This window comes from Triturus cristatus, chromosome 1_2 (genome assembly GCF_964204655.1).
Source record: "Triturus cristatus chromosome 1_2, aTriCri1.1, whole genome shotgun sequence".
Lineage (NCBI taxonomy): Eukaryota > Metazoa > Chordata > Amphibia > Caudata > Salamandridae > Triturus > Triturus cristatus.
This window is the reverse complement of record NC_140580.1, coordinates 1,139,764,072-1,139,783,432: the sequence shown is the minus strand read 5'-3', so window position 1 is coordinate 1,139,783,432 and position 19,361 is coordinate 1,139,764,072. Positions and strand designations below refer to the sequence as shown.

The following is a 19,361-nucleotide window of genomic DNA, read 5'->3' as shown; positions in this document are numbered from 1 at the left end:
GCAGCAGTGTGCGGCATGCAGCAGTGTGCGGCATGCAGCAGTGTGCGGCATGCAGCAGTGTGTGGCGTGCAGCAGTGTGTGGCGTGCAGCAGTGTGTGGCGTGCAGCGGCGTGCAGTGTGGCGTGCAGCAGTGTGCGGCGTGCAGCAGTGTGCGGCGTGCAGCAGTGTGGCATGCAGCAGTGTTTCGTGTAGCAGTGTGCGGCATGCAGCAGTGTGCGGCGAGCAGCAGTGTGTAATGCAGCAGTGTGCGCAGCATTGTGCGGCGTGCGGTAGTGTGCGGCGTGCAGCAGTGTGCAGCGTGCAGCAGTGTGTGGAGTGCAGCAGTGTGTGGCGTGCAGCAGTGTTTCATGTAGCATTGTGCGCCGTTCAGCAGTGTGTGGTGTGCAGCAGTGTGTGGCGTGCAGCAGTGTGTGGCGTGCAGCAGTGTGCGGCGTGCAGCAGTGTGTGGCGTGCAGCAGTGTGTGGCATGCAGCAGTGTGCGGCGTGCAGCAGTGTGCGGCGTGCAGCGGCATGCAGCAGTGTTAGGCGTGCAGCAGTGTTAGGCGTGCAGCAGTGTTAGGCATGCAGCAGTGTGTGGCGTGCAGCAGTGTGTGGCGTGCAGCAGTGTGTGGCATGCAGCGGCGTGCAGCAGTGTGTGGCGTGCAGCAGTGTGTGGCGTGCAGCAGTGTGTGGCGTGCAGCAGTGTGTGGCGTGCAGGAGTGTGTGGTGTGCAGCAGTGTGTGGCGTGCAGCAGTGTGTGGCGTGCAGCAGTGTGTGGCGTGCAGCAGTGTGTGGCGTGCAGCAGTGTGTGGCGTGCAGCAGTGTGCGGCGTGCAGCAGTGTGCGGCGTGCAGCAGTGTGCAGCGGTGTGCAGCGGCGTGCAGCAGTGTGCGGCATGCAGCAGTGTGCGGCGTGCAGCAGTGTGCGGCGTGCAGCAGTGTGCGGCGTGCAGCAGTGTGCGGCGTGCAGCAGTGTGTGGCGTGCAGCAGTGTGTGGCGTGCAGCAGTGTGTGGCGTGCTGCAGTGTGTGGCGTGCAGCAGTGTGTGGCGTGCAGCAGTGTGTGGCGGGCAGCAGTGTGTGGCGTGCAGCAGTGTGTGGCGTGCAGCGGCGTGCTGCAGTGTGCGGCATGCAGCAGTGTGCGCCGTTCAGCAGTGTGTGGTGTGCAGCAGTGTGTGGCGTGCAGCAGTGTGCGGCGTGCAGCAGTGTGCAGCGGTGTGCAGCAGTGTGTGGCATGCAGCAGTGTGCGCCGTTCAGCAGTGTGTGGTGTGCAGCAGTGTGTGGTGTGCAGCAGTGTGCGGCGTGCAGCGGCATGCAGCAGTGTGTGGCGTGCAGCAGTGTGTGGCGTGCAGCAGTGTGTGGCGTGCAGCAGTGTGCGGCGTGCAGCGGCATGCAGCAGTGTGCGGCGTGCAGCAGTGTGCGGCGTGCAGCAGTGTGCGGCGTGCAGCGGCATGCATCAGTGTTAGGCGTGCAGCAGTGTTAGGCGTGCAGCAGTGTTAGGCATGCAGCAGTGTGTGGCGTGCAGCAGTGTGTGGCGTGCAGCAGTGTGTGGCATGCAGCGGCGTGCAGCAGTGTGTGGCATGCAGCAGTGTGTGGCGTGTAGCAGTGTGTGGCGTGCAGCAGTGTGTGGTGTGCAGCAGTGTGTGGCGTGCAGCAGTGTGTGGCGTGCAGCAGTGTGTGGCGTGCAGCAGTGTGTGGCGTGCAGCAGTGTGCGGCGTGCAGCAGTGTGCGGCGTGCAGCAGTGTGCAGCGGTGTGCAGCGGCGTGCAGCAGTGTGTGGCATGCAGCAGTGTGCGGCGTGCAGCAGTGTGCGGCGTGCAGCAGTGTGTGGCGTGCAGCAGTGTGTGGCGTGCAGCAGTGTGTGGCGTGCAGCAGTGTGTGGCGTGCAGCAGTGTGTGGCGTGCAGCGGCGTGCAGCAGTGTGCGGCATGCAGCAGTGTGCGCCGTTCAGCAGTGTGCGGCGTGCAGCAGTGTGCGGCGTGCAGCAGTGTGCAGCAGTGTGTGGCATGCAGCAGTGTGCGCCGTTCAGCAGTGTGTGGTGTGCAGCAGTGTGTGGTGTGCAGCAGTGTGTGGTGTGCAGCAGTGTGTGGCGTGCAGCAGTGTGCGGCGTGCAGCAGTGTGCGGCGTGCAGCAGTGTGCGCCGTTCAGCAGTGTGTGGTGTGCAGCAGTGTGTGGTGTGCAGCAGTGTGTGGTGTGCAGCAGTGTGTGGTGTGCAGCAGTGTGTGGCGTGCAGCAGTGTGCGGCGTGCAGCAGTGTGCGGTGTGCAGCGGCATGCAGCAGTGTGTGGCGTGCAGCAGTGTGTGGCGTGCAGCAGTGTGTGGCGTGCAGCAGTGTGCGGCGTGCAGCGGCATGCAGCAGTGTGCGGCGTGCAGCAGTGTGTGGCGTGCAGCAGTGTGCGGCGTGCAGCAGTGTGCGGCGTGCAGCAGTGTGCAGCAGTGTGTGGCATGCAGCAGTGTGCGCCGTTCAGCAGTGTGTGGTGTGCAGCAGTGTGTGGTGTGCAGCAGTGTGTGGTGTGCAGCAGTGTGTGGCGTGCAGCAGTGTGCGGCGTGCAGCAGTGTGCGGCATGCAGCAGTGTGCGCCGTGCAGCAGTGTGTGGCATGCAGCAGTGTGTGGCGTGTAGCAGTGTGTGGTGTGCAGCAGTGTGTGGCGTGCAGCAGTGTGTGGCGTGCAGCAGTGTGTGGTGTGCAGCAGTGTGTGGCGTGCAGCAGTGTGCGGCGTGCAGCAGTGTGCGGCGTGCAGCAGTGTGCAGCGGTGTGCAGCGGCGTGCAGCAGTGTGTGGCATGCAGCAGTGTGTGGCGTGCAGCAGTGTGCGGCGTGCAGCAGTGTGTGGCGTGCAGCAGTGTGTGGCGTGCAGCAGTGTGTGGCGTGCAGCAGTGTGTGGCGTGCAGCAGTGTGTGGCGTGCAGCAGTGTGTGGCGTGCAGCGGCGTGCAGCAGTGTGCGGCATGCAGCAGTGTGCGCCGTTCAGCAGTGTGCGGCGTGCAGCAGTGTGCGGCGTGCAGGAGTGTGCAGCAGTGTGTGGCATGCAGCAGTGTGCGCCGTTCAGCAGTGTGTGGTGTGCAGCAGTGTGTGGTGTGCAGCAGTGTGTGGTGTGCAGCAGTGTGTGGCGTGCAGCAGTGTGCGGCGTGCAGCAGTGTGCGGCGTGCAGCAGTGTGCGCCGTTCAGCAGTGTGTGGTGTGCAGCAGTGTGTGGTGTGCAGCAGTGTGTGGTGTGCAGCAGTGTGTGGTGTGCAGCAGTGTGTGGCGTGCAGCAGTGTGCGGCGTGCAGCAGTGTGCGGCGTGCAGCGGCATGCAGCAGTGTGTGGCGTGCAGCAGTGTGTGGCGTGCAGCAGTGTGCGGCGTGCAGCGGCATGCAGCAGTGTGTGGCGTGCAGCAGTGTGTGGCGTGCAGCAGTGTGTGGCGTGCAGCAGTGTGTGGCGTGCAGCAGTGTGTGGCGTGCAGCAGTGTGTGGCGTGCAGCAGTGTGCGGCATGCAGCAGTGTGCGCCGTTCAGCAGTGTGCGGCGTGCAGCAGTGTGCGGCGTGCAGCAGTGTGCAGCAGTGTGTGGCATGCAGCAGTGTGCGCCGTTCAGCAGTGTGTGGTGTGCAGCAGTGTGTGGTGTGCAGCAGTGTGTGGTGTGCAGCAGTGTGTGGCGTGCAGCAGTGTGCGGCGTGCAGCAGTGTGCGGCGTGCAGCAGTGTGCGCCGTTCAGCAGTGTGTGGTGTGCAGCAGTGTGTGGTGTGCAGCAGTGTGTGGTGTGCAGCAGTGTGTGGTGTGCAGCAGTGTGTGGCGTGCAGCAGTGTGCGGCGTGCAGCAGTGTGCGGCGTGCAGCGGCATGCAGCAGTGTGTGGCGGGCAGCAGTGTGTGGCGTGCAGCAGTGTGTGGCGTGCAGCAGTGTGCGGCGTGCAGCGGCATGCAGCAGTGTGCGGCGTGCAGCAGTGTGCGGCGTGCAGCAGTGTGCGGCGTGCAGCAGTGTGAGGCGTGCAGCAGTGTGAGGCGTGCAGCAGTGTGTGGCGTGCAGCAGTGTGTGGCGTGCAGCGGCGTGCAGCAGTGTGTGGCGTGCAGCAGTGTGTGGCGTGCAGCAGTGTGTGGCGTGCAGCAGTGTGTGGCGTGCAGCAGTGTGCGCCGTTCAGCAGTGTGCGGTGTGCAGCAGTGTGTGGCGTGCAGCAGTGTGCGGCGTGCAGCAGTGTGCGGCGTGCAGCGGCATGCAGCAGTGTGTGGCGTGCAGCAGTGTGTGGCGTGCAGCAGTGTGTGGCGTGCAGCAGTGTGTGGCGTGCAGCAGTGTGTGGCGTGCAGCAGTGTGTGGCGTGCAGCAGTGTGCGGCGTGCAGCGGCATGCAGCAGTGTGCGGCGTGCAGCAGTGTGCGGCGTGCAGCAGTGTGCGGCGTGCAGCAGTGTGAGGCGTGCAGCAGTGTGAGGCGTGCAGCAGTGTGTGGCGTGCAGCAGTGTGTGGCGTGCAGCAGTGTGCGGCGTGCAGCAGTGTGTGGCGTGCAGTGGCGTGCAGCAGTGTGTGGCGTGCAGCAGTGTGTGGCGTGCAGCAGTGTGTGGCGTGCAGCAGTGTGTGGCGTGCAGCAGTGTGTGGCGTGCAGCAGTGTGTGGCGTGCAGTGCCGTGCAGCAGTGTGCGGCGTGCAGCAGTGTGCGGCGTGCAGCAGTGTGCGGCGTGCAGCAGTGTGCGATGTGCAGCAGTGTGCGGCGTGCAGCAGTGTGAGGCGTGCAGCAGTGTGAGGCGTGCAGCAGTGTGAGGCGTGCAGCAGTGTGTGGCGTGCAGCAGTGTGTGGCGTGCAGCAGTGTGCGGCGTGCAGCAGTGTGAGGCGTGCAGCAGTGTGCGGCGTGCAGCAGTGTGAGGCGTGCAGCAGTGTGTGGCGTGCAGTGGCGTGCAGCAGTGTGTGGCGTGCAGCAGTGTGAGGCGTGCAGCAGTGTGAGGCGTGCAGCAGTGTGTGGCGTGCAGCAGTGTGTGGCGTGCAGCAGTGTGTGGCGTGCAGTGGCGTGCAGCAGTGTGTGGCGTGCAGCAGTGTGTGGCGTGCAGCAGTGTGCGGCGTGCAGCAGTGTGCGGCGTGCAGCAGTGTGCGGCGTGCAGCAGTGTGCGGCGTGCAGCAGTGTGAGGCGTGCAGCAGTGTGAGGCGTGCAGCAGTGTGAGGCGTGCAGCAGTGTGAGGCGTGCAGCAGTGTGAGGCGTGCGAGGCATGCAGCAGTGTGAGGCGTGCAGCAGTGTGAGGCGTGCAGCAGTGTGAGGTATGCAGCAGTGTGAGGCGTGCAGCAGTGTGCGGCGTGCAGCAGTGTGTGGCGTGCAGTGGCGTGCAGCAGTGTGTGGCGTGCAGCAGTGTGTGGCGTGCGAGGCATGCAGCAGTGTGAGGCGTGCAGCAGTGTGAGGCGTGCAGCAGTGTGAGGCGTGCAGCAGTGTGTGGCGTGCAGCAGTGTGTGGCGTGCAGCAGTGTGCGGCGTGCAGCAGTGTGCGGCGTGCAGCAGTGTGCGGCATGCAGCAGTGTGTGGCGTGCAGCAGTGTGTGGCGTGCAGCAGTGTGCGGCGTGCAGCAGTGTGCGGCGTGCAGCAGTATCGCATTTGTGAAAGTTAGATTTTTTAGCATTGAAATCTAATGTTTTTTTACTTTAGTCTGTTCATTTGCAGAGGAGTGATTATATTTGCATAGCGCTATTGCCATTTATATGACGTTGTGGCGCTGGAGAACCTGGAAATAGGTTATAAGGGAGGGGAGACAAGAGTGATAGGTGCGTGAAAAATAAGTAACAAAATCCTTGAAAAAACAAACACATAGGTAATGCAAGATTAAGTAAAGCATGTGAAATCTAGTCAGGAACATGTTTACTTTAAAGGTTTTGGTTAGTTAGAGCCAAACGCAATTTACCGGCAGCCCAGAACTGCTCGCCTCTATCTAATGTGCTGAACCACCGTAGCGCGAGCGGACTCAAACTGTGAATTCACTCCAAAATACGATGACAATGACAGCGACATTAAACGAGGAGGGAGTGGGAGGGGGGAGTGGGGGCGGGCCGCAGTTGTAAAAGGCAGGGAGAGGGTGAGATTGAGGAAGGGAAAGATAGGGATCAAAGGAAAAAACAAGGGGGTGGCAAATGGTGTGCACTTTGATGTCCTCAGTGTCCGCACGGCTCACTGAGGACATCAAAGCAAGTGATCAGGCAGTGCTTTTCAGGCTGCCAAATGGTGCGCGCGCCTGGGGCACATGCACTGTATTTGGAGGCCTGAAAAGCCACTGTTTGCACTTCCAAAACTCGCTTACTATAAGTCTCGCCAGAGCAGCGCTAAAGCGCTGTCTCAGGCGAGACCTAACAAGCGTTCTCGCCAGGGTGCCTGCTTCCTGAAAGAAATGGAAATACATGCAAGCTATATATTTTTAACACACTTGTTCTATCTTAAATACTAAATGGGCAGATTTATTAAAGTTTTGAACCCCACAAAGATGGGCAAAGTTTAGAAGTTGGGTTTACTTTCCAATGGAATACTTTATTTGCGCTGGAATAAACCCAGTGTCTGCGCTGCTCTGCCTCACAGGTGCTTCCCATGGGCGGAACTTGAGTTCCCATGGGAACGCCTGGGATTGGCCGGCGATACACAAAGCAGGCATGGACAAAACGGCTTGGCACCAACCTCCCCCTTCTAAGCGCAGATGGGGGTGACATCGCGATAAAACCGCGGTGGGGCGACCTTCCAGGGCGGGAACAGCAGAAAGCAGATGCATTAGAACAACGCTCGACGCATCATTATCACGACATGAGTCGAGCTGGAACTAGCCAGATGCCTTGAGGGGAGCCCAGAATCGGGGGTCAGGGCAGGACTGACCGTAGCGGGCATCAGGCATTTCCCTGTGAGGGTGGAGGGGTGGGGGCCGATTTTGCAGCAGTGGGGGCCGTTATTGTGACTGGGGGCTGGTTTTGCTGCAGTGCTGCTATACTGGCCCCCAGGAACACAAGCACAGGGGGTTGGTCCGTCAAAATTGCCAAGGCTGCTTTGGGCTCCCAGTTCGGCCCTGGCGGGGGTGAACTATGGAGAAGAACAAGCATGGTGGAGGTTTGTCTGGTGTACGTTTTGACTCCTCCTAAGGTATCTCAGAGCGTTAATGTGCCTGCTGCAAAGAATGTGTACCATGCAGATAACAAAGTGCATATCATGTAAATAGGTCCGTGGGTTACTGCTCCTGTAAGAGAGCTCCTATTGTTACTTGTCATTTATAAGTCAAAATCCTAATACAGAACAGTGAGCAATTGTCATCAAAGAGCTGCATGCAAACTGCAAGATATATGTTAGAGCTATATGTTTTTGCCCAGTCTTTCATTATCCTAATCTTGCCAAAAGGGTTCATTTGGGTAGAAAACAATTCTTATTATTAAAGAGAACCCCTAACAATGATGTTAGGTTTTAAATTCTGAATTTGTGCTTTTCCAGAATAAGGACTCTTAAACTATATTACCTACCAGTATCAAAGACATGTCACTCCTACACTACACCTTGCAGTGCTGTCTGATGTAACATTTCCTAAACACTGATTTACACACACTTATGATTGGCTCTGTGCAATGTGTGTGTGATGTAAAGTGCTCTGACACCTCACACTGGTATGAGTGGTGCTATAAAACGAAATGAATCTGAGAGACTGGTTATGGAGACTTGAGGGGTGCTGTTAAAGGGTGCTAGTGAGGGAATCCATGGCAGAAGTGGTCCGGGGGAGGGGGGTGCCACCAAACATTGTTGCACAGGGCGCCACCAGTGTTAAAGCCGGCCCTGGTTGAACCCAAAGCAGCCCTGGCAAATTATGTGAGACCAACCCCCGTACGGTGCTTGGCAAGTACAGCAACTGAGCCTGACCACTACAAAATGGGCAATGCAGGGGGGGGTTACTCCCAAGAAAGTTTAGGGGGAAAATGATGCATCCTACAACACATTTGTCATGATATATTCAGCTGTATTAGCTTCTAAAGCACAGTAAATGATGGCCTTACAGGGCACCAGGATATGAGAATCTCTGTCGGGGCTCTTCAGTGACTCCCTCACTATCACCCTCCAACAGGGCCCCTCATCTCTCCATAGCCCCTCCCTCACATGTACTTTATTCGTTTTATAGCACCTCTCATACCAGTATAGAGTGTCGGAGCACTTTACATCTCACACACACATACAGAGACAATGAATCATACGTGTGTAGATCAGTGTATAGAAAATGTTACATAAGGCAAAGGGGACTACGAGGTGTAGGATTCACATGTCATCCAATCAGTGGGCACTTTATAAGAGTGCTCGATCTGGAGAAGCACAAACTCACGATTCAGAATATAACTCAGAGGTTAATGTTGACTTTAATAATAAGAATTTCTACCCAAACAAATCTTTTTTAGCAACATCAGGATAATGAAAGACTAGGGGAACCAAAGATGACTTTCTGACCTGTACCATGCTGCTTGCATGCAGCTCTTTGATGGCAGTTCATAGCTCACCGTGCTCGATTACGATTGTAATTTATAAACTGCACAACAACAACAAAATCTGTGACAAAAGCAGTAACCCACTGAGTTATCCACATACATTTTTATTCTTTGATATGCATGGTACACATTCTTTCCAGCAGGCACATTAACCATCTGCACTACCTCGAAACTGAACCTAGACAAAACTCCTATCTCTCTTGAGCAGGTACATTAATCCCCAGAGTAAACTTGACACCTTTATTGTTGCCTGAAAACTGCTGAATATACAAGGAACTGTGCAGTGCTTTTAAAACTACTTCATTGCTACAAAACCGACCCCTACTAACAAAAGCGGCCCCAACACTTCAATCCTCCCAGGACACCGCCATATGCCCGGTAGGACCAGTCCGACCTTGTTTAAAATGTTGAACACTTTACGTAGAGAACTTATTTGGGACGAATGGAAACAGAGGATTTTGTTATGCTTATTTCAAAGAAAGGGGAAAGGGATCCCAGATTTCAAACTGTCCAACGCAGCACAATTGCAGCGGGTAGCTAGATGGACTGAAGTGCGAGAGCTGGGGTGTATCGGGGAAACTAGGCATGAGGGCACCTATAGCACTCTTGCTGGGGGACAAAGATGTTCTCAGTTAAATATCCACAACTCCTCGCCATATGCATACGCAATTGGAAAAGGGCGGTTAAATAGACATGACAGAAACCTTTGTATGCACCAGCACGGACACTGGTGGGCTTTCCCTCGCCCACTGGAGGGCGTTTCACAGCTCAGGTATAAAGAGGGCTACAGGGATGCTCCCTGTCGGTGACTGTTTCAATATTGGGGAACGACAAAGCCTCGCTTTCTTGATTGAGGAGAAGGCCCTATCAGAGTCACCGGTCCTGCCTTACGGTGCACTTACGCATGCCGTAGGATTCGCATGAGGAGAGCGCAAACCGAACCTCCCGCGCATGGTCTTTGACAGACTCGGCCTGATTTAGATCTCAGCGGACGGGTTACTCTATCACAACGGTGACGGATGTCCTATGGAGTTTACATTTCAGTGGATGGGTTACTCTATCACAACGGTGACGGATGTCCTATGGAGTTTATATTTCAGTGGACGGGTTACTCTATCACAACGGTGACGGATGTCCTATGGAGTTTATATTTCAGTGGACGGGTTACTCTATCACAACGGTGACGGATGTCCTGTGGAGTTTATATTTCAGTGAACGGGTTACTCTATCACAACGGTGACGGATGTCCTGTGGAGTTTATATTTCAGTGGACGGGTTACTCTATCACAACGGTGACGGATGTCCTGTGGAGTTTATATTTCAGTGAACGGGTTACTCTATCACAACGGTGACGGATGTCCTGTGGAGTTTATATTTCAGTGGACGGGTTACTCTATCACAACGGTGACGGATGTCCTATGGAGTTTACATTTCAGTGGATGGGTTACTCTATCACAACGGTGACGGATGTCCTATGGAGTTTATATTTCAGTGGACGGGTTACTCTATCACAACGGTGACGGATGTCCTATGGAGTTTATATTTCAGTGGACGGGTTACTCTATCACAACGGTGACGGATGTCCTGTGGAGTTTATATTTCAGTGAACGGGTTACTCTATCACAACGGTGACGGATGTCCTGTGGAGTTTATATTTCAGTGGACGGGTTACTCTATCACAACGGTGACGGATGTCCTGTGGAGTTTATATTTCAGTGAACGGGTTACTCTATCACAACGGTGACGGATGTCCTGTGGAGTTTATATTTCAGTGGACGGGTTACTCTATCACAACGGTGACGGATGTCCTGTGGAGTGTATATTTCAGTGAACGGGTTACTCTATCACAATGGTGACGGATGTCCTATGGAGTTTATATTTCAGTGGACGGGTTACTCTATCACAACGGTGACGGATGTCCTATGGAGTTTATATTTCAGTGGACGGGTTACTCTATCACAACGGTGACGGATGTCTTATGGAGTTTATATTTCAGTGGACGGGTTACTCTATCACAACGGTGACGGATGTCCTATGGAGTTTACATTTCAGTGGACGGGTTACTCTATCACAACGGTGACGGATGTCCTATGGAGTTTATATTTCAGTGGACGGGTTACTCTATCACAACGGTGACGGATGTCCTATGGAGTTTATATTTCAGTGAACGGGTTACTCTATCACAACGGTGACGGATGTCCTGTGGAGTTTACATTTCAGTGGACGGGTTAGCCATCACTGTTGTGTTGCGTCCACCAAGATCTACAACAGGCCCCCTCTGGGGGTAGGAAGTTATCGTCTTAGATATACAAAACTGCTCTGAATGGCAATATCCTCAGTTTTACTAATCTTGTGAATACAAACTGTCTGTGTTCAACAATGGAATTTCCTCCATGAAGGGTGGAAATGTGTGTGAATCTAACACAATGGATAAGTGTATCAGGCCGCATGTATCTAGACATTCACAGGTGGTGAAGCACAAACGTCATGTAAGGCCGGCCACATGCTTAGAGCCTGATAACCGGCTTAGCGCTAGACAGAACAGGAAATCATGGACTATTATGGGCGCGAAATGTAGAATGGAATAATAATTCATTTTAAGTTGAGTTACAGGTATTGTTTACGTGTATTAATTTGATTAAGAAAGAAACAATATGTATGTAGCGAATTTATAAAGCGCAGGAATCACCCCCGAAGGGGTATCTCCGCGCTGTCGAAGAGCGAGAGTCAGACAAGCACTAGCTACCCCAACTTAGACTTTTGAATAATTCCGTCTTCAGGAGTTTTCTGAAGCGAATGAGAGTATTGTACATCAATCATGAAATGAACACACAAAAAGCACAGCCCACGAGTATTCGTGACACAGGACACTTTTTAAAGGCAACTAATCGGAATATATTGGCTGGACATCACATGGAAAACAGCAATCTTTGCCCAGTCTGTCATTCTACCGACCGCATCATGGGTTTGCAAGTGCATCGAAGCTGTAATTGGAAGGCATATAAAGCCTGGAACAACTATTGCTGTTTTAGAAGGGATTTGGGGTCAAGTGGCCACTTGGGTAGAAACTGAGCTTTGTTCCTAGATGAGGGACTTTGCTCCTGGACAGATGAGACTTCTTGTGTGTAGGACACAGATCATAAACGTTCGGATGACTACGTTTGTGTCGGATTTGAACGCATGAATCAACCATCATTAGGGACAGTGCAGATAATCTGTTGCATGGAAACCTTTGGACCCTATGTGGATCGTATGGAGCTAGATTGTGCGACCATATAGATGCGAGCGGTGTGAAAAACCCTTGTGCCATAGTGAACACCGGAGCTCCGTGTATGTCTAAGTGTGGGACACAATTGGGTGAGTTGTGCCCACTTCCGGCGGCTGGACTTTCAGGTGAAACGTGTAGTCTGGCTTTACAATGACAATGTCCCCGAGCCCATGCTGTTTGCGGGTGTAATGTGTGGGAGAAATAATCAGGGCTGAGCGCTTGTTTGAGGTTTGAGCAACGCCCAGATTTCCGAGCAGCTGGAGTCTTGGAACCCACCCTAGGACACTGCTGGCACCTTTCGAAACTTGGGTTTTTGTGTCTGGGTAAGTACAAAGGGGCATATCATCAAAGACCGGCGTTAATTATCGCTACGCGCACTTAGCGCTAGGATAATTATCGCCGGGTAACATGGAATTTTATCACTGAGATAGCGTGCTATTAGCAACGCTTAACTCTAAAGCGATAAAATTCCTAGCGCTAACTGCCAAACGTGAGATTATCGCTGGAAATCCAGCGATAATCTCACAAAGTTTGGCGATAGCTTGCTGATAGGGCAGGGCATACTTAGCCATGATATCCACCTTCCATAGGATATCATGGCTAAGTCAGTCCTGAAGCAGGCGTAAGGAAAGTAGCGATAACAGAGGTTATCGCTACTCTTCTTGCCGCTATGCTTCTTAGCGCGAGGCTTGATAATAGGGGAAATGTCGCTAATTCTCCCGTTATTCTGGGGAGGAACGCTGGCCGTTATGGGAAAGGGCGAAGAAGCATGGATTCACACGTTAGCGTCTCCTTGCTAATAGGGCGTTAAAATTATCGCTGCTTTTTGTCTGAAAACGGATGCAAAAGCGGGGATAACTTTTTAGCGCCTCGTTAATGATATGCCCCAAAGTGCGCGTTAAAGGGCCTTGGGCTGTGCTGGCACTGCGCCCTGTCTCCTGAAAGGACCCAGCATCCTGGCACAGGGAGACACGCATAGCAAGTGCCCGAGGGTTCTGGGCGCACAGCGTAGGCTTGTGGAAAGTACAGTGGGGCAGATTTACAAGCCCCTTGGGCCACTTTTGCGTCACTTTTCCCATGTTAAAAGTGATGCAAAAGTGGCGCAAGGGGCTTGTAAATCTGCCCCAGACTGTGCTGTGAGGAGGTGTGACTCGCCCTTGTAGTGACCCTGGCTTACTACTGGGGTTCACTAGTGACGCGTCATTACTTCAGGAATAAAGCTCTTTTATTGGCCCTGTCATGTGCGCCTGCGCCTGCTCACACTCCAGAGTATGTTCTGTTGCCTGTATTTTTATAGCGCGCTATCACCCGTGGGCGCATCGTGGTGCTGAGCACGGGTGTGTTTAACCTGACTAGGGCAAAGGGTTCTTTAAAAAGACAGACCTTCGGCTTCTTGCGAAATTCGAGAAGAGGGGAGTCTCTGCACATGAGCTGCCGACGGTGTTGTATAAAAAACACAAATACACACCCGTGTCTATCAGAACCAACTGGTGGCCGTGGCCAACGGGTGAGATGATTGCTTTCATTTTCCTCTGAAGCATTTGCCATAAAAAAGGAAAAGAAAGCGTGTTACCATCTAACGGCGGCAGTCTTGTGCTGGGAAATAATTGGTTACAAATCAAAAATAAAAAATAAACCATCACAAATAAATTTAAGAGAACAGTATGAGTGCTTCCCAGTGGGCAGGTTACTTGGAGCAGGTAAAGAAACACTTTATTTTTAATGCACATCACATCAAACTAGGATTTTTATTTGTGCAAATACAAAGGTACTAATGGCCTTGTAATCTGAAAACAGTTTAAACATAGAAGGGTGACAAAAAAACATAAGGATAACGAATGGATCAAAAACAGAGCATGGCAAAGAAAAAAGTATAGGAAGAACAAATGACGTCACTGACAGAGCAAGAAAGCCAATAACTGAAGTGGGCGGGCCCATGGTACATGGTGTTCTTTGGCGGGTGTAAATATGATAGGAAGGACAGTTTTGTGCCAATAAGAGTCATTTCCCACCGATTTACGGGGAAATTTAAGAGTATATATACAACCTGCTGTTCCATTGAAATTCTATACAATTCTTTAATAATTGAAATTTTTTATTACGTAGGAAGTCCTCCCCTAGGAGTTAGTATGTTCTTTTCTCTTTTTGTTGTTGTTTTTTTTGTGGCATATGCTTTCTACAAAAAGTATATTTTTAAAGTAACAGTGCCTCGGCTGGCCTAGGCAAGACCTCTTGATTTTTTTCCAATAATGCTCGTTCATTTATAAAGATGTTTTCAGGCCAAAGCTGAAAGTGATACAATACATTTTGGGTCGATTTGAAGCGACTCGCGGCGATTTTGCAGACAGTGCACGCTGTATCACAAATATGTACCGTGACTTGGACCTTTCAGAAAGTGGAGCGCTCAGACACCACGGCTGCGTCACCACAAAGTAATTAAAACAATTTAAATCAAGCGGAAACATGCATTGAGGAATACAAAGTGAAAAACTCGCATGTTACATTCCATCCGCTTGCCATAATATGAATTTGGGATAAAATATTACATACGTTACCTTTTCTTCGACACGTATATATCCCCTCTCCGCTTTCCAAGGTGTATTTTATAATGCGGGACGGTTTTAGGACCGCCGAGTGGGTGTTAATTCGTTGGCACCGACGCACACGCACGGCACGTGCACAAGCCATTCATAAAAGCAGCAGTGCAGCCGCCGTCTCTCCAAACGGAGCTCCCGGTCGGGTTTTGGGGGGAATCGCAAGCAATGATGTTGACAGGGTTGTGGGGTTCGCATCGCTGGAGCTGTGTTCCGGTAAATTGATTGTACTTTGTCTAAGGGATTTTCGGGCCCTGGGCAACACGTATGGGACCCCTGTTTGAAACAATCTTGAATTCTATTACACATTGTGTACTAATTAAAGCTAGCATAATGTAGAAAAATATAAAAGTATGGAGGGCATGCGGAACAACCGAGGAAATACATAACCTGTATTTGTCAAGACCCCGTTGGGTGTCTCGAGGCACTGGATAACAGATGTCTCTAATGACCCAATGGTACTCATGTTATCGACCTCAGAAGGATTAAAGGCTGAGTGGACCCTCCGGGATTTGAACCTTGTGACATGGGGCACAGCCCCCCCTACAAGAGACACATTAGTCCACTAAGCCACAAGACCCTGCCTTATAAGGAAATTCGGCTAAAAATGGTTCCGAGCGGTGACAAGTCAGAGGTAGACGGGGGTTTGACCCAAATTATATAGCGAGTGCGTCACATCTGAAGAACACCACCCTGGCCATATTGACGGACCAGGAAGGGGGTGGGGGTGCTGTCTTTGACTAGCCGGTGACGTAGATGTAAAGTTCGCTACTATGGAATATACATTTGTAAAACCCTTGCTATGGTGTCATATTTTACTCGTACACACAGTTGACGGTGGGTAGCAATAGTATTTTGTACACCAATCATTAAAGCTAATGAAAAATATATTTAAAAAACGGTAACGAGGGTGCCTGCGGCAGATATATGTCACGCTGGGGCCCCAAAAACCCCTAAGATTACATTGGTGAGGGGGAGAGGTTGAGAGGGAGAGAAAAAGAAAGAAAAATAGGAGGTGACGAAGAAAGAGAGGGGGGGGGGGAGAGAGACAGAGGGCGACCCCCTTCCCAGAGGCTCCTTTAAAGCCAGGGAGGGGCCTGGGTTATTCCCAGCTTTGCCCAGGCCTTAAAAGGTTTCTGCCTTCAAAACATTGCTGATCAGTTCAACAGAAGCGAACGATACATCGCTCGCAGCAGGAAACACGGGGTAACGAGGGTCCCTGCGGCGCAGGAGGTGAGGGGGGAGACCATTCAGCCCACCTCCCACTGAAGTTCGGGGGACCCAATTCAAATCAATGACAATCATTATCTGATTGGGGGGGGCTCTTCATATTCTGTAACTTGTTTTTTTTGTACATACTTATATAGCGCCAACTCGACCCGAAGGTATTGAAGCGCTTTACACGAGCACCGTATTTACATTACACATTCAGGCCCGGGGAAATTAAATGATTTGCCCCGAATCACAGGATGTGGACGCGACCCCGAGGCTCGAACCCTGGTTTCCAGCACCAAAGTCGGCAGTCTAGCCGATGGACCACATCCCCTCCCCACGCTACGTCACTGGCAGCAACCTCGGAGGGGTCGAAACGGGAGTACTTGTGAGCTGGAGAGGTGAACAGCGCTACACACCTTCTTTCACCAGAAGCGGTGTGAGCCTCCTCTGCCAATCCCTGCCAATCCGCGAGATCTGAAGATGTCTGTGTACAGGGGCACGTTGTGCCATCTCCAGCCTCCCCCAGATGGGCTCCCAAGAGTGGGGGAGACCACACGGCCTTCCACTGGACAGGGCCGGCAGAAATAGGTGTCCTCAGCGGCTCTCCTTTCATCGAAGCTTGCGACGTGAGCTCTGACCTCTACAGCAGTCCTTAACGTGACAATGTATGCACCGGGTGGGTATGGCGGCATGTCTCGCTGTTTCGCATCATTGTCAGTAACACAGCGCCTGGATACTCACGGGTGATAAGTAGCGCTTTACAAATCCGTCGTTTTATTGATTGAACAGGGTTTAATGTTACTCCAGTCATCGGTACATATTGTCGTCCTCTGAAGGATGAACGGCGGATTCCGTGGAGCCAGTATTACATCTTTGACTCTTTTGGCCACAGACAGATGTCGTTGAACCCATGAACCATCTTAGAGGGCTACGAATCCATCATGAAAACATACCTACACATATACATCGTGGGAGCCAGAGTATTATATAGTATTAACCCACGCAGGGGCGGCTGGTACTTACAGGTGAGTGCAGCGCGCATGGTGGCGGGCGCGGGACCCAGGCAAAGCTCCAGTCCTGGGAGTGGGCTCGGCAGGTCATATAGGCACCAGGGAGGGAGGGAGCCCCTCTTCCCATTGGCTGACACTCCGAGCTGCAGGTGTCTTTAAGGGCGGAGCACCGTTACCTGTACCCAGCGAAGCTTTGGACCTGCCCAGGTACGGAGGGAGGGCACCGGCTCCAGACGGGGAGTCCGTCCAGCTGATGTGAGGGGGGCACACTGTGTGTCTGCGCTTTCGCAGCGCCTGCCCCTCCACTAACTGGGGTGGGAAGGGGGACGCTGGTTTGCAGACCCCGTAATTAAAAGTCGACTTACAAGTCGGGCTCTATAGTCATGCCGTAAACTTTATTGCGGAAAGGTAATCCTGTCTGAGGCAGTCCCTACTACATTTCACGTTTTATCCTATCTTATCTTGCATTTCCTAAGAATATTTACTTTTTTCAAGCTGTTTTTTCTGCATTTCTTTTACGCAGCATAACTCTTGTAAATGCTCTGCGCGCAACACCCATTGGGCTCACCGGGCTTCAGCCCCCGTCATGTGTGCCAGCCGGCGTCTGTTTAATTGCAGCCGCACCCGAGTACTTCACAGGTCTTTAACCCCTTGTGTGCTTCTGACGGAACCACTCCCTCATGAGCCACGGGCGCCGTGTGCTCATGACGGAGTGGTTCCGTCATGCTGCGGCCGTTGGCGGCCACTCCGCCCACGCGGCGCTAATTTCCCGCCTGTGCGGGCGATTAGCGCAAGTGGGTGGAGTCATGACGGAACCACGCCGTCATGAGCACAGCTCGCCCGTGACTCATGACGGCGTGGTTCCGTCATGAGCATGGCGGCGCCGCAAACCCCCCAAACCCCCCCAGCGCTGCGGCGGAATTCGCGCCGCAGCGAAGGGGTTAAAAGACCATTTATTCGTTAATGAGGCTTTTGTTGTGTTTTCACCCCTTCTTACAGCCACTCTGCCTATGGCTGGAAGACTTAGCCCCCCCAAAATCTTTTTCAGCCCCCCCCCAAAATCTTTTTCAGCCCCCCCCGAAATTTGGCTCCAGTTGCCCGCCTGCAGTCTGAACTCTGAACCCCCCACCCAGCGACAGCCCGTATAGGGCGTGTTACCGGGGCGGTGACGTGGGGCAGAGGAGGGGCAGGGTGGGGCGTTGCAAAATGCGGCATACGGCCGATTGCAGGTAAATTACGAAAAAAATAAAGAAAACAAATTTTGTTGCACGCGCTGCATCGCATTTGGCGCAACGAAATTCGTTTTTTTTTTCCGTAACTTACGTGCAAATAGCCGTATGCCGCATTTTGCAACCCCCCACCCTGCCCCTCCTCTGCCCCACGTCACCACCCCGGTAACACGCCCTTTACAGGCCATCGCTGCCCCCACCACCCCACCCCTCAGCTGCGATAGGCTAGGCTGCCTGGGCTGGGGTTGCAGCCTGTCAACCTGGTCCGTGTTTTATTTTCTTTATGTTTTTTAAGCTTTATGTAGCGTGAACTCGACCCAAAGGTATTGGATCGCTTTACATGAGCACCAGTTACATCACATTAGGACACATTCATGTTTTTGTAGGCGCGGGGAGAATAAGGGATCTGCTCAGACTCACAGGATGCTGAGCCGACGCTGAGACTAAACCCCGTTCCCCAGTGTCAAAGTTGGCAGATCTGGCCGTTACGCCATAGTCAGTCACTGCAAAGCATTAACCTCACCTCCAAACTCGCGGTTTAAAGCCAGAGGTACCGCCATTTGTGTTTTTGTTTCGTTCTTTCTCCATTCAGGTGCCCACATCTCACCCTTCCTGCTGTGCTTAAGCGACGCTATGGGTCCACGGAGGAGGTGTGAAGGCAGCTGCAGCAGGGGCGTAACAAATACCCCTGCGGTGGGGGGGCGGCATCCGCGGCCCGTGGAGGGAGTTCCGTGGGGCGGAAAGGTGGGGAGGGGCAGGGGCAGGGGCGGCTGGTGACATTTGAAAATGGCGGGGCGTAAAAGTGCTGGAGGAGTGCTCCGTCAAAACGCACTCTGAAACTAGGCCCAAAACACCCCTTCCCCTCCATGGACATTTCACATCTCTGTTGGGTGTCCGATATCTCTCCTCTTATTCAAGTACCTATGAAGTCTTTCTAATGTCTTTATTGTTTATTAGCTATGATGTATTAATAAAAAGATAACCAAGTTATCTTTTTTTCCCACAGATAAGACTGACGAGGCATAAAAGTAAACTTATGCTATTTTTTTTTGGTTTACCGTATCAAATTGTATTGAGTTTTCACCGTTTGGGAAATGCCATCAACGCCCTGAGGAAGGAAGACTCCGAAACGCGCGTCAGCGCATTTGTGTGTTCTTTATGTCTTTGTACTGTATTGTTTACTTATATGTATTTGATTATTGTGTATGTTTTTATTGAACGGTTCACTTTTGTATACACCGCACTAATTGTTATTTTCTGAATGTGATTTTGTCATTGTTCATGTATTATTTAATATTTGTAGTGCTTCGTCGATCCTAGCCTGATGAATAGCTGGCTTTTTGTAATGTTTCTGAACAAAAAATGAAGTGAATTATTAAAAAAAAAGAAAAATTGATATATAACTTTATATTTTTATAATAAAAAACAAAAGAATGGTATAGCAGACTGTTTCTCTTCTGTGGGTTAGAGAGGTTATCTTCTTAATAGGGGTTTTTCTCTTGTTTTTTGAATTGTGTTCTCCCTGCTACTTTACCCCGTTATTTTTTGAGTACAGGGACCCTCTGATGTTTTCATTGTTTAGTTCTCGGCACGTTGCTGTGAGGGTTATTTTGTTCTAGCTTCAGGGTGCTTGTATATTCTTGGAG

The 19,361-nt window shown here is 52.3% G+C and overlaps 1 protein-coding gene across 1 annotated transcript in view; it reads right to left on the bottom strand.

Moving 5' to 3' along the window:
* The window catches only part of LOC146868864 (histo-blood group ABO system transferase-like), a 598,861-nt gene extending 582,234 nt beyond the window's left edge, over positions 1 to 16,627 (bottom strand). The window contains exon 1 of the mRNA XM_085613882.1: positions 16,500 to 16,627. Within this exon, the coding sequence (XP_085470008.1) occupies positions 16,500 to 16,518 (19 nt within the window). The 5' untranslated portion in view covers positions 16,519 to 16,627. The remainder of the gene's footprint in view (positions 1 to 16,499) is intronic.
* Between the last annotated feature and the right edge of the window lie 2,734 nt (positions 16,628 to 19,361).